Here is a 15,725-nt window from a genome sequence, read left to right as displayed (position 1 = left end):
ATAATAATCAAACCAGGCTCAATAGCATAGTGCCCTTTTTGGATTTTAAACTAAATGCTTTATTATTTCAAATAATTTTTACTTGTCGTCTCAATCTTTTTTAATCTATTTATTTTTTAAAACCATTGATTTGATAATAATAGTTATTTTAAAAAAATATTTAACTGATATCGGTTATAATTAAATGTTGGTCCTTAAGCTACAATCGTTATTATACGTTTAAATCGTTTATTTGATTATTTAAAAAAAAAGTTTCACGCGGGTCTTGCGATAGTATCGCTTGAAAACTATCTTCACTGACCTGCTACGTTTGCAATAAAAACTTCAATAATACTTTTGGTGTTGATTTCTACATTTTCTACGTTTATAAAAATTGTTTTAAAGTGCCTTCTTTTTTGTTGAACTAGAGGACTTTTTGCGAATTCGTTTGGTTTCGCGTGAGTTTCTCGGCCGTCGCCAGCACGAAGGTGTCACGACTAGCTGTCAAATCCGTGACGTGGCCTGGTCGACCGATTTTTCCAATTGGCAGAGGACTAACTTTCGTTTATCCCCTTTGAATAGTATATTTAAGTGTTGCGGCGATGACCACCTACGAGGAGTTCATCCAGCAGAACGAGGACCGCGACGGGGTGCGTCTGACGTGGAATGTGTGGCCCTCGAGTCGCATCGAAGCCAGTCGACTGGTCGTGCCCCTCGCCTGTCTCTACCAGCCGCTGAAGGAGCGCCCCGACCTGCCGCCCATCCAGTATGAGCCGGTCCTCTGCACCCGCAGCAATTGTAGGGCCATCCTGAATCCCCTGTGCCAGGTTGACTACCGGGCCAAGTTGTGGGTCTGCAACTTCTGCTTCCAGCGCAATCCGGTGAGTAATGAATCGTTAGACTTTGGACGCCATGTATAACAGCCCGTCTTCCAGTTCCCCCCCCAATATGCGGCCATTTCCGAGCAGCACCAGCCGGCGGAGCTGATTCCGGGATTCAGTACCATTGAGTACACCATTACCCGGGCTCCCACCATGCCGCCCGTCTTCATTTTCCTGGTGGACACCTGCATGGACGAGGAGGAGCTGGACGCCCTGAAGGACTCGCTGCAAATGTCGCTGAGCTTGCTGCCGCCCAACGCTCTCGTGGGCCTGATAACGTTCGGCAAGATGATTCAGGTGCACGAGCTGGGCGCCGAGGGCTGCTCCAAGAGCTATGTGTTCCGCGGCACCAAGGACCTGACCGCCAAGCAGGTCCAGGACATGCTCGGAATCGGGCGCGGTGCGGCTCCGGGACCGCAGCAGCAGCTGCCTGGGCAGCCGGCTGGAGCTGCGGCCCCCGTGCCGCCCGCCCATCGCTTCCTGCAGCCGATCGGCCAGTGCGACGCGGCTCTGGGCGATCTGCTCAGCGAGCTGCAGCGCGACCCTTGGCCGGTGCCGCAGGGCAAGCGCTACCTGCGCTCCACGGGCGCCGCCCTGTCGATTGCGGTGGGTCTGCTGGAGTGCACCTACCCGAACACGGGAGGTCGCATCATGACATTCGTGGGTGGCCCTTGCTCCCAGGGCCCCGGCCAGGTGGTTGACGACGAGCTGAAGCACCCGATCCGTTCGCACCACGACATCCACAAGGACAACGTGCGGTTCATGAAGAAGGCCATCAAGCACTTCGATGCCTTGGCCCTGAGGGCGGCCACCAATGGACATAGCGTCGACATATACTCGTGTGCCCTGGATCAAACCGGCCTTCTGGAGATGAAGCAGCTGTGCAACTCCACTGGCGGCCACATGGTGATGGGAGACTCCTTCAACTCGTCGCTCTTCAAGCAGACATTCCAACGCGTGTTCGCACGCGACGGTCGCAACGATTTAAAGATGGCCTTCAATGCCACGCTGGAGGTGAAGTGCTCGCGCGAGCTGAAGATCTCCGGCGGGATCGGCTCGTGTGTGTCGCTGAATGTGAAGAGCCCGTCGGTGTCGGATGTGGAGATCGGCATGGGCAACACGGTGCAGTGGAAGCTGTGCACGCTGAATCCCAGCTCCACGGTGGCCTACTTCTTCGAGGTGGTCAACCAGCATGCAGCCCCCATTCCGCAGGGCGGGCGTGGCTGCATCCAGTTCATTACACAGTACCAGCACCCAAGTGGACAGAGGCGAATCAGGGTCACCACACTGGCTAGGAAGTGAGTGCTAGCGGGGCATGTGCCCAGTGCTGAGTCTCTAACTAATTGTGTTCATTATTTACAGCTGGGCAGATGCCACCTCGAATGTGCACCACATCAGCGCCGGCTTTGACCAGGAGGCTGCCGCCGTGCTGATGGCCCGCATGGTCGTCTATCGTGCGGAGACGGACGAAGGACCAGATATTCTGCGCTGGGTCGATCGTCAGTTGATTCGCCTGGTAAGTGCATTCAGTATTTATTAGAGCCCTGCATGAATGGATTCAATGAATTATTTAGATTTTTTTGGTTTATATGAATGAATTAATTAGAATTTTGAGTTTAATAGAATTGAATGAATTTTGACTTTAATAGAATTGAATGAATAAATGGCACGAATTCCGAAATAATTCAAAGAAGAATAAAGGGCCATAATTTTGTGATTAAATATGCATACATTTTACTTTCTAAGCAATTCAATGTTAACTGTTAAAAATTGTTAAAAATTTTCCACTTTTTGTTCTCAAGAGAAGGCACAAAAAATCTGGCAAATTCCAAAAATTCATAAAAATTATTAATTTAATTCGAAATGAATTTGAAAAACATTCAATTCAACTTGAATTAAACAAGTCAGAAATTTCATGGCATACTATGGTAAAACAAAAATTGAATGATTCACGCAGGGCTCTAGTATTTATGTCCAAAATTTAAGAGCTTAAGAAGAACTTGGAGCACAGTTAATTTTAGATTCTTACAAACAATTAATTTCGAATAATCTGAATTTTATTTACAAGTTTTATAGACACATTTATATTTATAGAAAGTGATATTCTTAAATTAATATTTTTCTAACATTTATATAACACTTTAATAATCTCTTTTCTGCCTTGCAGTGCCAAAAGTTCGGCGAGTACTCTAAGGACGATCCGAACAGCTTCCGGCTGTCGCAGAACTTCAGTCTGTTCCCGCAATTCATGTACCACCTGCGCCGCTCGCAGTTCCTGCAGGTCTTTAACAACTCGCCCGACGAGACCACATTCTACCGACACATGCTGATGCGCGAGGACCTCACCCAATCGCTGATCATGATCCAGCCGATCCTCTACAGTTACTCATTCAACGGCCCCCCAGAGCCGGTGCTCCTTGATACGGCTTCGATCCAGGCGGATCGCATCCTGCTGATGGACACGTTCTTCCAGATCCTGATCTATCACGGCGAGACGATTGCCCAGTGGCGGGCCCTCAAGTACCAGGACATGCCCGAGTACGAAAACTTTAAGCAGCTGCTCCAAGCTCCTGTGGATGACGCCCAGGAGATCCTCCAGACACGCTTCCCCATGCCCCGCTACATCGACACGGAGCACGGTGGATCCCAGGCACGCTTCTTGCTCTCCAAGGTCAATCCTTCCCAGACGCACAACAACATGTATGCCTACGGACAGGTGAGTTCCGCAGCCACGCCCTCGGCTGGCCACATTTGATTGATCTTTGCAGCGCGCTCCTTTGCGACATCGAAAACTCAATCTCAATCGATATCTCAATCTCGTTTTATGTTGGTTTTGTTTCTCTCATTGTGTAATCCGTACCCGTATCCGTAACCGCTCCTCTGTCATGCGCAGGCGCCAATTGGTCAAGTCACGGTAGTACCCTTTTGTTCAACATTCAACATCTTATCTGGAATAGGTTGATTTTTGCACAAGAAATTGTATGGGCGGGCATAAATTCTTTGGTAAATTTGATATTAGCCAGGTTAGGCTGACAGAAGTATGTTTTTTTTGCCCACGCCTAACACCATTTTATTAGAAGAAAATATTTTTCTTTTGACTTTAAAACGCTTTTTACAAATTGCCATTTTTTTTAACCTTGGCGTAACTTTAAAATTGTACACCCACATAAAGATTGTTGTGATTAAGTTGGGATAAAAAACTAAAAACGAGCACTTAGAAGAAACATGGAACTATATAATTACGAAAAGTGGAGTCATTTTCGGTTAGCCAGTGCTATCTTCATTCCAATTGGATTTAATTTATAAATTTATCATAAATAGTATTGAAAATTAATGTGTGCAATCTTTTATTCTCCCTCCTGAAGGATTCCTTGAAAATTTACCAAAGATTTTGCGATTGTCCCTACTTTTTCGTGTATATTCAAGCATTTGTATAATTTTGCCTATTCAATATTTTAACGTATTTGTAAGTTCCTTTGGTGTCGGACTCTTCTCGGTGTTTGTGCCTCTCGCTCATTTCCCTCCTCCACCTTTACCACTGTCCCTCCCCCACCCATCATTTTACTAATTCTCTGAATCGCTAAATCTCAATAGGATGGCGGAGCTCCGGTCCTCACGGATGATGTCTCGCTGCAGCTGTTTATGGAGCACCTTAAGAAGCTGGCCGTGTCCACTACCACATAAATGAGTACGGGTCTAGCGATTTCTTTCCCGGATGGCAAAGTCAACTGGAACTGTTGGCCTAGGCAATGCAATTACAGATATACACCCACTTATTCCAATTGATCGTCTGAAAACACAATAAACTATTCAAATTATGTTCAACAATTTATGTGTTAATGGCTTTTATTTAGAAGCAGCTAAACACAGGATTAGAATTTTTGTTGCCGGAATGAGTTTGCTATTAAAAGAACAAGGTAATAACAAAAAGAAAATCGCGTTTCTTCCTTTATAACAACTACTAATACAAGTTAGCCCGGAGCTTTCCTGAAACCTTTCAACAGTTTTACGCAATAATTGGTGTGCAAAGAAAAGCCATATAGGCTTCATAATAAATATTTTATTGTTTTAGAGTCCAAAAGAGTTACGAAATGTATTCTCATCATTATTTGATTACATTTCCACATTCGTATTTTAGTTTTAGAACCTGAACTTTTTCTGTAGCACCCGTGTTTTTTAAGAAGAAATCAATGACATTTTTACATCTTAAATATACATTTCATAATTTTTTAGTTGCTTAAATCACTTTGAGACGCTCTTGGAATTTCTTTGAAATTTTAGGTATTAAACTGGATTAACAAGCAACTCAATTACTGTTATAAAATCATCAGAGGTTTCAGCAAGCCACCGAAATGCCTCTCGACCGACTCCGCCCTAAATTATTTGGTACACACTGACTAAGAAGCTCGCTCTTTCTTCGTGATCCCTAAATCCACCCTAGTTGAGAAACCGTATGGACATCTTTTGGTCCACGTCGGTGCGGTCCAAAGCCTTGCAGAAGTCCTCGAACGAGATCTTGCCCTGGCAGCACAGATCCGCTTCCAGGATCGTGCGTTCCGCAATGCTCGCCAGCTGGTCCTGGCTGATGTTCGCGCCCACCATCATGTGCAGGATGGACAGCAACTCGTCCCGGCTGATCACGCCATCGTCGTCCAGATCGTACATTTTGAACGCGAACTTCAGCTTCTCCTCGCGGCTGTTCAGCTTGCTCTGCTTGTTATCCCTCAGCGGACGGAAGTGGGCCAGGACGTTCATGAACTGCCGGAAGTTCACCCGGTCGTCGTTGCTCTCGGCAAAGAAGGAATGCACTATTCTCTCGCACAGCGGGTTGATGGCGAGCTCCGGTATACGCATCAGATCCTCCCGGGACAAAGTTCCGCAATCGTTGCGATCCAGCGAGGTGAAGCGCGAGTACAGTCGCTCAATTTGATTGGGGGTGACTGCGCAAAAATAAATTGAATATTTTATATTTAATTTATTACAAAGAGGTCTATTGAAAGTATAATTGGTATTAATTACACTATGCAGCATCAAAAATTAACCTCGATGAATGCTATATTTTTGGATTCGTTACGAATTCCCAAGTTAAACTGCGTTTTCCAAAGAGTTCCCCGACGCAAGGATTCTTAGCAAAAGGACCTCAAAGTTCGAAAAATGCTGAAATTGACCAACTTTGCGGAGCTCTCAGAGGCAAATGGATGCATGGCTTGGTTCGAAGTTAAAGTTTTTTAAAAGATACACCCATTATCTTTTAAAACCCATACATAAAATAATTTTAGCATTTTTTTTAAGGCAGAAATTAATTCCAAAAAACATAGTCAAAAAACTGAAAAACATACAGCTGCGGTCAAAATAGTAGCAGTGTTGCCGCCTTGTGTTTTTAAAAGTTTGATGTTGTAATTTTTTCTTATCCAATTAGTCTAATAGTAAAATTATGATCAATACAATATTACCAGGAAAAGATCAATCACAACAACAAACTTTTAAATACACAGGGCGGCAACACTACTACCATTTTGACCGCTGCTGTATACTTTTATGTTTTTTGACTATGTTTTCTAGAATTTGTTTCTGCCTTAAAAAAAATCTAAAAAATTTTTTAAGTATGGGGTTTAAAAGATAAGGGGTGTATCTTTTAAAAAACTTTAACATCGAATCAAACCATGCATCCATTTGCCTCTGAGAGCTCCGCAAAGTTGGCTAATTTCAGCATTTTTCGAACTTTGAGGTCCTTTTGCTAAGAATCCTTGCGTCGGGGAACTTTTTGGAAAACGCAGTTTAACTTGGGAATTCGTAACGAATCCAAAAATATAGCATCCATCGAGGTAAATTTAAAAAGCACTAAAAATGCTGCACAGTGTTATTAATCATTAATCAGGGTCACTAGCCGAGTCGATATAGCCATGTCCGTCTCTCCGTCCGTATGAACGCTGAGATCTCGAAAACTACAAAAGCTAGAAGGTTGAGATTTTCCACACATATTCTTGGGCTTCCTACGCAGCGCAAGTTTATTTTAGCCGAGCGCCACGCCCCCTCTAACGCCCACAATCGCCCACTAACAATTTTAAAATGTGTCTGGCGCCCAAACCTTTAAAGATTTCCGAGAAGTATGAATGCAATTTTGTTGTGCATAATTATACCTATCAAAATGTAAAAACATTTTTCAAATCGGACCATTCATTAAAAAGTTATACGCAGTCAAAAAAATGTTATATATCCATCTCCCTCACACTCCCTTTAGCCAAGTGACGGGTATTAGATAGTCGGGACACCAACCCACCTATAGCGTTCTCTCTTGTTTTTATCTAACTATATTGGAAATTCCATCAATAAATGTCTACTTTTCAACATTATATTAAAAATCATTTAAGAATTTAAACGGGGAATATTGTCAACCATTATAAGATATTAGTTTTACCATGAAAGCCCGTCGAATGGCACCTATGTATTTACTGTGTTTGTGCTAAAGAGTCCACTTTTCGAATTAGTTGTTATAAAATCGGGCTGATAAGAGCGAACCCCTTATCAATTGGGCTGATACTACCTGGTCGAACATTGGATACAAGTTCCAATGCGGTGGCAATTTCAATTGCGGCCTTATCGCGGACGGAATATTGAAATTACACGGTCTCGGACACTAGATAATTGCCAGCCAATATCGTTGATAGGGGCCGACTTTTGCCCCCGCCTTCTATTTCTCTGTATAGCCACCGATGACGTCACGCGGGAGGTGCAGGTGCAATCGAAATGCAAATTGGTTTTCGCTGGAAATGTCTGTGCATTTACAGCTAATATACGGCGCGCAGTTCTGCATAATTTCGAAGGACTTGGAGTTTTTGTGAACACGTCGAGTTTTAGAGTTCAATATAGAAATGGGGAATCTGAATTATTTGAACAATCGATGGTTTTAGCCATTAGGCAAAAAGCTCTTAGCACTCCAGTGCGATATTGTTGTTTGCTTTGCTCGTGGCACATTTATTTATATCCTAGTGCGTATTTGTTTTGGAACGCGGGTGAAATGTCTCGGGGTCTAAGGCCCAAGGTTATCACCTCCAACACTTCGTACTTACAGCCAGTCTCCTCCTGGATTTGCGCGATCTCCTCGTTCCGCAGGAAAAGCGACGATTTATTGCCCATGGTGACGTAGTTTTCGTGCGCTGATCTGATCGATTTGTTTAAACTTTCAACGATAGCAGGCGAGCATTGAATGGCATTGGATTTGGATCAGAAGTCCGATTTGTGTACAGTCTGCCTGCGGGTGGATAGCTGGAAAATGTCGAAATCCGAGTTGCGAAAAAATACTAAGCAGTCTGGCGATAGTTTGCATTAGGGATGGACTTTTGTTGAGACATCCCCTGAAACATATATGGGTTTGTATAGAGAATCGTTGAGGCAAACAGCTGAACGGCATACGCAAACCGAAACCGAAGGAAGAGGAGTGAAAATTAAGTTTTACGCTAGCATTTGGAATGTTTTCAGCGCTGAAGCGGAGTTGTAGCGACGTTTCCCCTCCTTTTCTAGCACGTGTACTTCTTATGGAGGAAAAAGTCGCTGGAGCCAAAGTTGGTCGCTGTAGCAGAAACCCTCTGTCTGAACAGGGCTTAAAAATGTAAATTTTCGTGCCATCACTGACTCGTGACTGGCACTTGTAATTTCCCATCCCTATTGGCATAAGCGAAAAAAACGTAAACATTGGTTTTGCCGGATCGGAATCTTAGTAATGGACAAGCTAAATTTGACTCTGACTGCCATTAAGAACCTGCGGTCCAGTGTGAGGCAGTGTTTTGAGCACCTGGCCGACGGAACCGATGGCGAAGGCGGCGAGGAGAGCCGAAATAAGTTTGTGCACGACTTCCAAGAAAGATTCGGAGCCATCAACTCGCAATTGCGGTAACAAAAAAATAGTAGCCTTTTATGATGAAGCAAATAAAATTACATCAACCACTTGCAGCGAAGTGGAGCAGCTGATAAATGCATTGCAGGTACCGCCCACGCCCTATTCTCTGGGAAATACGGCTTACCTGGCGCAGGAGACTTCCCAGGAGCGACAGGCTCTTTACCCACAACTGGTAAACAGCTACAAGTGGGTCGACAAGGTGCACGACCACAGCTTTCTGGCCTTCAACAATCTCAACCAAAACACGCTGAGACGCTCCTACAACTACTGCTCTCAAAAGCGCCAGCGCCTACCCTTCTCGTCCTTCAACAATGATCCGGAGTAAGTGTAAAGCAGAGTCCTCCATTAACTAACAATGCTGAACTCGTTTTTCTTAGTTCGTTTCATTATAATAATATTTTTTGTAATACTGGGGTGTTACAGAAGCAACTTACAAATCCGTTCGCGCTTCGAACCTTTTAAAATTGGCGAGATATCTTTGGCTTCCAGATTAAAATATTGGGTGGAATATGAATTTAAGGGCTTTAAGTAAGAGTCATAAATAGACCTCGGAGTTTGCATATTTCCATATTTTTATAGGATAAAGATAGATCAATTCCGAAAACACCAAAGTTCGTTTCAATAAAAATATAGTTTAAAATTAATGGCATATTTTATTGTTTTTTGCATATTTGCATAAAATGCATATGCATAAAATATGCAAAATATAAAATAAACTCAATTATTCAAGATTGACCATTTCATAGCCAACCTAATTTACCCGAAGAAAATTGTTTGTTCCTTTTCGTTATTTCTGAGATATCTAATTTTTTCCCAAATTTAAGGAAACCATATTTATATTTTCAAGGAGTAGGCGAGAAGGGGGCAAAAATAGTAAAAGGGGCAGAATAGTTTTTAGCCCTATCGGCCAAACTGCTCGTTTAAATTGCTCGCCGTGTTTACTGAAGGTTCTTTAGAATACCAGAGGGCTGCAATAATAATTTGAGCTTCCAGTTGCTCGCATATTTTTTGAATACTTTGCATATATTTTGCATATTTTCCGATATGCATCCGAATTAATAATTAATAATTAATAATTTGAGCTTCCAGTTGCTCGCATATTTTTTGAATACTTTGCATATATTTTGCATATTTTCCGATATGCATCCGAATTAATTACATTGAAAATATGACATCTACCCAGAAATTTAGGTACAAATCCGACCAAAAATGGACAAATATGCAAAATCCGAGGTGTAGACAAAAATAATATGTTTTTTATATTTTGTATATCTTACGAATTTATGATAGATATCTTATGATTTGAGATTCTCGCAGTAAAAGCTATACTTTTGATATACTTTTTGTTTAGGGATGTTCTTAAAGTACTCAAGTTGAAAGTAACACCCCAAATAAAATAATTTATAATTTACATTTTGACTTACCAATTTATGCAATTTATCCCTAGTTTAAAGCTTTGAAACACGTGACGTGGCACTTAAAAAAGTTTTCCCATTTACATTATTTCTGATCATAGCCACATAGACAAGCTGCTGAGTGAGATCAACACCCCACCGCATACATCGTACCGGATTTTTCGACCCTTCGGCACGAACGCAGTCGCCATCGTTACGATCAGCAATGTGATGAAGGCGGCTATAGTTTTCAAAGGAGTGCTTATAGAGTGGGTGACTGTGAAGGGCTTCGACGAGCCTCTGGAGCACGACGACCTGTGGGCAGAGTCGCGTTACGAGGTGTTCCGCAAGGTGCAGGAGCATGCCCACTCCGCCATGCTGCACTTCTTCTCGCCGACTCTCCCCGATTTGGCGGTAAAGAGCTACGTAACATGGCTGAATAGCCACATAAAGCTGTTCCTGGAGCCCTGCAAGCGTTGCGGAAAATTCGTGGTTCATGGATTGCCTCCCACTTGGCGGGACTTGCGCACCCTCGAACCCTTCCACGAGGAGTGTCGCAACTGCTGAAAATTTTTAAATACATAATACTGATAGTCGTAACTTGTATACTTCATTTATTTCAAAAACAAAAAATTATATGTACTTTGAATGGATGCGGGCGGATTTTTAAAAATCGCCACGCTCGACTGAATAACTACAACGGTTTAATGCGTTTTTTAATGGCCAGCCAGGGCAGAAGTCGCCCGCTTCGATTTCTGCACCTGCGTCTGTACGCCGCGCTGCAGGCACAGGCGCTCGAAGTTAGCGCGCAGCGTGGCGCGGAGCTGCTCCCGCTGGCGCTGCACCTGCTCCCGGTGACACTTAAAGGCCAGCACCACCTCCTGTGGAATGTAATAGCTTTCCTCGTCTTTGTCGTCGTATTCGTCAAAGTCGTCCTGCAAAGGTAATTGAGAGCGGTTAGTTAAATTATATTGAGAAAAATAAACAGAAACATTGCTGATTTTATAAAAGAAAATGTGACTAAATAAATATAAAATAATGAACAAAATATATGCAAGACAAGAGCTATAACCCTGATCCAAGTATCCATATAAAATAAGGTTTGAAAAGATTCATTTCGAAGCCTCTTTTACAGCGCGAAAAACAGCGCTTTTTCAACGTTTTTTCCGATCGTTCTCATGGGAGCTATAGGATATAGTCGTCGGATCGGCACGCGATTTTATCGTGATCAAGGTAAAATACGATTTGAAAAGTTCATGTAAACAGCTTGTACATTGAGCGAATTTTCTTTAATTTTTGCAAGTTTTGATATCTTGTGGGTGCCATAAGATACACGCGTCCGATCGAACTTTTTTCAAACTTAATCTGCTTTTTTTAATAGAAAATTTGATCAACCAACTAAATGCGTTCGCACATTTTAATACGACTGAAAGTGTCAAATCTTTAGCTTTTAAAATGAGTTCGCAAACGGTATTATAACAGGCGGACATGGCTATATCCCTAGTGATCTTGATATAGAAAATCAGCTTAAGATATGGACATAACAGAATTCGTACATTTCTGCAATTAATGCTCGGAGTTCAGAACTTCTTTTATAAATTAAACTCCTTTAACGAATGATTTCCAAAAAAAAAATAATATAAACCAGTAACTGCAAAATATTAAAACCTGTTACTGAAAGATTTATAAATTTCCTTAAAAAGACCCCAAGACTCACCCACATCTGCAACAATGAAAACTTGTGATCCAACTGCGACTGATGGCCATAAAACAACAGGTCAGAGACGTAGCTGTTTCGGGCCGTCAGGCCGTCAGAGTCCTCGTCGTGGCCATCGTGATTACACAGCCCGTCCGAGCAGGACACTTCCGAACCCTCTGGCGACGAAACCACGCTGGAAGTCCGCGAGTCGGCGTGCGAAGTGGGATCGCTACCGTAACCAGAATCGCGCACATCCTGCTCACACGGGCAGTTGGGCATTGGGGCCAGGCACTCCTCGCACTTTTCGCCGCCGTCCGTCTTGGCGACGCTCGACGAGATGCAGCTGGCCACGTCCAGGTGATCGTGATCGTCGTCCAGTGGTTGGACGCTAGCAGAGGGCTGCATCTGTTTCCGGTTACCGGCCTTTTGGGAGGCAGCTGGCTTCTGCTTCTTTTTCTTCGCTTGCTTCTTCGGTTTCGATTTCGTTGGCTTGGACGTGGGCTCGGGTTCGGGCTCCGGATGAGGTGCCTCTATGACAATGCCATCGTCCGCACCTGGATCGCTTAGCTCCACACTGTGCTCCTGAGTCTCTTCCTCCGCCTGCTCCTGCTCTAGCTCGTCCTTCTCCAACTCCTCCTCCTCTTCCTCGTCGGACTCGTTGGCCTCAGTATCCTCGCACTGTCGGTGCAGCAGGTTCTTCTTCTCGTCCTTCTTCTTCTTCTTCTTGAGCTTCTTCTGCTCGCGCTTTATCTGCTTGGCCCGCTCCGCCCGGCTGATCTCCTGGTAGAGCAGCTCCAGGTTGCTGATCCCCTGCTTCTGCTCCACGAACGTGTCGAAGCTGCGGCAGAGAGCGTGGACGCCCACAGCGGCCAGCACCTGGCAGGCGCGCTCCTCCTCCCGCAGACTAACGTAGATGCGACGCAGCCGTTCGTACATAATCATACCCACACAGGTCAGCACCTCTTCCTGGGCGATCTCCAGCGTTTTGGCGTGGCGCTCGCGCAGTTTCGAGTAGCTGCCGTTGACCTCCGGCTCAGCGCGCTTGATCAGTGCGTCCAGGAACTCAATCTTGTTGGTGCTCACGTGGATGTGCTGGTCGGGCACGCACTTCCGAATATGGGCGTACAGCTGGGCCGCATAACCCTTCTCCTTGGCCGAAATCTCGCCAATGAGTATTTTGTAGGCGCGCTCAATCTGCCAAAGAATTTGAAGTATTAGTAACTTAGTAATACACACAAAAAATAGATTGTTAAAATTAACCATAATAATAGTAAAATGGTCCCCAATAGAGCCCTGCATGAATCATTAAATTTTTGTTTTATCATAGTATGCCATGAAATTTCTGATTTGTTTAATTCAATTCTATGCGAAACAAATTGAATGTTTTTCTAATTCATTTCGAATTGAATGAAGGAATGAATAATTTTTTTGAATTTTCTGAATTTGCCAGATTTTTTTCTGCTTTCTTTTAAGAACAAAAAGTGGAACATTTTTAACAAATCAATGTTAACTGCATAGTAAAAAAAAAATTCAGGCAAATTTAATCACAAAATTATGGCCCTTTCTTCTTCAAAAGAAACTGTCGTTTGAATTATTTCGGAATTTGTGCCATTCATTCATTCCATTCTATTAAACTCAAATTCATTCGATTCTATTAAACTCAAAATTCTAATCAATTCATTCATATAAAACAAAAAATTCAAAATGAATCCATTCATGCAGGGCTCTAGAATTTGTTCGTATTAGTTCTCACCTTTGTTCGGCAGCCAGAGCAGAACTTGTGCTTCTTCAGGTAGTTCTCGAGCACGTCGTGGAGTTCCTTGGTCTCGATGATGGTCAACTCGTTGCGGCAGTTACTCTTCATGGCGGACCACACCTCGCGCCACGTCTCCGAGAAGGGTTTGGCGCGAAAGGCGTCCAGCGAGTGGAGGACGCAGCGCGTCTTGTTCCGCAGTTTGTTGTCCAACAGGTTGTTGAGGACCTCGTGGTGTCGGTAGAGCAGTGTGCCCAGTGCCTGCGGAGTTTTAAGCTTCTCCTCGACTATGCTCAAGGTGGCTGAGGGGCGTAGCTCCAGAGGATCGAGCGTTCGATGTCCCGACTCGGTTAATTGGTGAAACAGCCGCTCCACGCGTCTCCGGCAGCCGACGCACTGGACGCACTGGTTGAGGACCGCCATAAAGCTAGCGCTGTCGATCTCCAGCGACTGCCGCCGCTCGGCCTCTGTGAGCAATTTGAATTTGCGAGAGAACTCCTCCAGGTCACGTCCGCGGATCAAAGGGCTGTCGATGACCAGTCCTTTGCTGTTCAGGTCCATGAGCATCTGTGAAGAGGGAAAATAAATTTGTTATATTACTATTATTACTAGGCTAGTCGATAAAAAACAGCTGATAATGAGACATCGTTATACCGATTAATCGAAGAGCTAAAGGGTACGCCGTTTGAAAACTTTCCGAGCCTATGTTGGATCTTGTTTTGTTACGTTTGAATAAAAGGAATATGTATATCATAACACCAACAGCTGTTTGTTCAACGGAACAACGCGAAAACTCGGCTTTTGGCCAATGTAAGCACTCAATTCGCGTTATTGGGCTTCTATCGGTATCGATACCAAATGCGGTTAGGTGTGCAACCGATATTAGAGTTTTTGGGCCAGAGAATCGGAAACAGCGAGATCAGCCCAAGAGCGGGCGGCGTGGTGAGGGGAGGGGTGCATGTATGCACACAAACAGGTTCTTGGTGTTGCACTTTCCAGCAACATGGCGGCTGCTGCCAGGGAGGCAGAAGAAGATAATTGTGGGTGGCAGCACAGCAGGTGCAGAATCACAGCTCAAGTTCAATTAATAAACGCACATTTACACACCCAGCCGAACCCACACAATGGCATCCGTCACTTACACATAACACAACCGCCGTGTTATGAAAGTTTTTGGACCAAGTGCACGCACACACGCACTGCTGGCGACTGCGTCTGTGTGGGTTGCTGGCAGTCATTTTCTTCGGACGGCGATGGCCGTACATATAGCGGAAATCGGTGCGGATTTATGCTTACCATTAACTTATCTCCAGCCACCAGGGGCAAATTCCTGCGGCCAACGTAACCGGAGTCGTCGTCGTCCGTATTGTAGACCTTTGTGAGTCTCGCCATTATGGGTATTCGACTTCGAGAGCCAGCGACAAGGCAAGGCAAGGCGAAATTGCAGGCACTTTGCGACACAGACACACTTTTCTCCAGTGTCCGGGTGGGAAACGGGGATCGACGGGAATATGGCAGCAGCGCACGGATCGGCAAACTGTGTTGACAACTATCTCCACTCTCCACGAAGTTCGAGGGACTCGGGGAACGCTCGAGAATCGGCTACAAAATTATTTTCTATGACAAACACGTAGTAGGCAAGTCGGTCCGGTCGCCATTAAAATGGAGCAGGGTTGCCAGCGCATTCCAAAGGTGACGGATGTATCGATGCAGAAACTATCGATAGTGCAAACTATTTTATTTCTTAAATATATTAGAGGGATTCCTAGAATCGGTGTAAACACCAGATTAACTTAAACAACCTTCTGGATTTTTTAAAAATATAAATTTTTTAAATATACAAAATCAGCGGTCGGCGTAAAGTGACACTTTGGTTTAAATATATTTGTTTGACTAATTTGCTCATTGATGTGTGTGTGCAGACCGCTGCTCTATATTGTACGTGTGCGGCAATTTCCAGACATGTTGTAAACTATTATCTTGTGATACTTATTGTATCATTCTACAAAAATTTTAGGTGATCGACATTTTACGAATTAAGAATGGTGGATGTGGATGTGTTAAGACATTATTATAGGCTCTGTAAAAAATCGCTTAAAACTGCAACAGCAACGTGTTCACA

At 44.1% G+C, this 15,725-nt stretch overlaps 4 protein-coding genes and 1 long non-coding RNA gene across 6 annotated transcripts; 2 read left to right on the top strand and 3 right to left on the bottom strand.

Annotated features, from left to right (window-relative positions):
* The first annotated feature begins 295 nt into the window (after nt 1-295).
* Nucleotides 296-4,692, top strand: Sec23 (transport protein Sec23). 2 transcript variants are annotated; one of them, XM_070217377.1, is made up of 7 exons: nt 296-437; nt 562-860; nt 915-2,158; nt 2,223-2,376; nt 3,028-3,576; nt 3,754-3,774; nt 4,455-4,692. In XM_070217377.1, the coding sequence occupies exons 2-7, from the start codon at nt 582-584 to the stop codon at nt 4,542-4,544; spliced, it is 2,337 nt and encodes a 778-aa protein (XP_070073478.1). In that variant the 5' UTR covers nt 296-437; nt 562-581; the 3' UTR covers nt 4,545-4,692. The 2 variants fall into 2 exon arrangements, with proteins under 2 accessions (XP_070073478.1, XP_017008269.1); XM_017152780.3 differs by lacking the exons at nt 296-437; nt 3,754-3,774 and having other exon boundaries at nt 474-860.
* Nucleotides 2,228-2,632, bottom strand: LOC138913495 (uncharacterized). The gene is made up of 2 exons (XR_011419263.1): nt 2,599-2,632; nt 2,228-2,404 (listed from the first exon to the last, which is right to left on the bottom strand). It is a non-coding gene; the product is annotated as an uncharacterized lncRNA (long non-coding RNA).
* On the bottom strand, nt 4,676-8,066 carry elm (calcineurin like EF-hand protein 1 elm). Its single transcript, XM_017152784.3, has 2 exons — nt 7,931-8,066; nt 4,676-5,800 (listed from the first exon to the last, which is right to left on the bottom strand). Exons 1-2 carry the CDS (start codon nt 7,995-7,997, stop codon nt 5,298-5,300), a joined length of 570 nt encoding a protein of 189 aa, XP_017008273.1. The 5' UTR covers nt 7,998-8,066; the 3' UTR covers nt 4,676-5,297.
* Nucleotides 8,067-8,216: 150 nt separating this feature from the next.
* MED27 (mediator complex subunit 27) lies at nt 8,217-10,845 on the top strand. Its single transcript, XM_017152782.3, has 3 exons — nt 8,217-8,750; nt 8,812-9,078; nt 10,274-10,845. Exons 1-3 carry the CDS (start codon nt 8,581-8,583, stop codon nt 10,716-10,718), a joined length of 882 nt encoding a protein of 293 aa, XP_017008271.2. The 5' UTR covers nt 8,217-8,580; the 3' UTR covers nt 10,719-10,845.
* On the bottom strand, nt 10,749-15,282 carry LOC108064973 (gametogenetin-binding protein 2-like). Its single transcript, XM_017152781.3, has 4 exons — nt 14,900-15,282; nt 13,604-14,170; nt 11,869-13,044; nt 10,749-11,086 (listed from the first exon to the last, which is right to left on the bottom strand). The coding sequence occupies exons 1-4, from the start codon at nt 14,993-14,995 to the stop codon at nt 10,868-10,870; spliced, it is 2,058 nt and encodes a 685-aa protein (XP_017008270.2). The 5' UTR covers nt 14,996-15,282; the 3' UTR covers nt 10,749-10,867.
* Between the last annotated feature and the right edge of the window lie 443 nt (nt 15,283-15,725).

Source organism: Drosophila takahashii, chromosome 3R (assembly GCF_030179915.1).
Source record: "Drosophila takahashii strain IR98-3 E-12201 chromosome 3R, DtakHiC1v2, whole genome shotgun sequence".
Lineage (NCBI taxonomy): Eukaryota > Metazoa > Arthropoda > Insecta > Diptera > Drosophilidae > Drosophila > Drosophila takahashii.
The sequence above is the reverse complement of the archived record's forward strand: the minus strand, read 5'-3'. Positions and strand labels throughout refer to the sequence as shown.

Excerpts from the sequence above, each read along its gene's own strand:
- Sec23 (XM_070217377.1), top strand. The coding sequence starts at position 582 with ATGACCACCTACGAGGAGTTCATCCAGCAGAACGAGGACCGCGACGGG. Across the intron at positions 2,159-2,222 it reads GTCACCACACTGGCTAGGAA|CTGGGCAGATGCCACCTCGA; the intron begins GTGAGTGCTAGC and ends CATTATTTACAG. Across the intron at positions 2,377-3,027 it reads ATCGTCAGTTGATTCGCCTG|TGCCAAAAGTTCGGCGAGTA; the intron begins GTAAGTGCATTC and ends TCTGCCTTGCAG.
- elm (XM_017152784.3), bottom strand. The coding sequence starts at position 7,997 with ATGGGCAATAAATCGTCGCTTTTCCTGCGGAACGAGGAGATCGCGCAA. Across the intron at positions 5,801-7,930 it reads AATCCAGGAGGAGACTGGCT|TCACCCCCAATCAAATTGAG; the intron begins GTAAGTACGAAG and ends ATTTTTGCGCAG.
- MED27 (XM_017152782.3), top strand. The coding sequence starts at position 8,581 with ATGGACAAGCTAAATTTGACTCTGACTGCCATTAAGAACCTGCGGTCC. Across the intron at positions 8,751-8,811 it reads GCCATCAACTCGCAATTGCG|CGAAGTGGAGCAGCTGATAA; the intron begins GTAACAAAAAAA and ends AACCACTTGCAG. Across the intron at positions 9,079-10,273 it reads TCCTTCAACAATGATCCGGA|CCACATAGACAAGCTGCTGA; the intron begins GTAAGTGTAAAG and ends TTCTGATCATAG.
- LOC108064973 (XM_017152781.3), bottom strand. The coding sequence starts at position 14,995 with ATGGCGAGACTCACAAAGGTCTACAATACGGACGACGACGACTCCGGT. Across the intron at positions 13,045-13,603 it reads GCTCTGGCTGCCGAACAAAG|ATTGAGCGCGCCTACAAAAT; the intron begins GTGAGAACTAAT and ends ATTCTTTGGCAG. Across the intron at positions 11,087-11,868 it reads TTTCATTGTTGCAGATGTGG|GACGACTTTGACGAATACGA; the intron begins GTGAGTCTTGGG and ends TTACCTTTGCAG.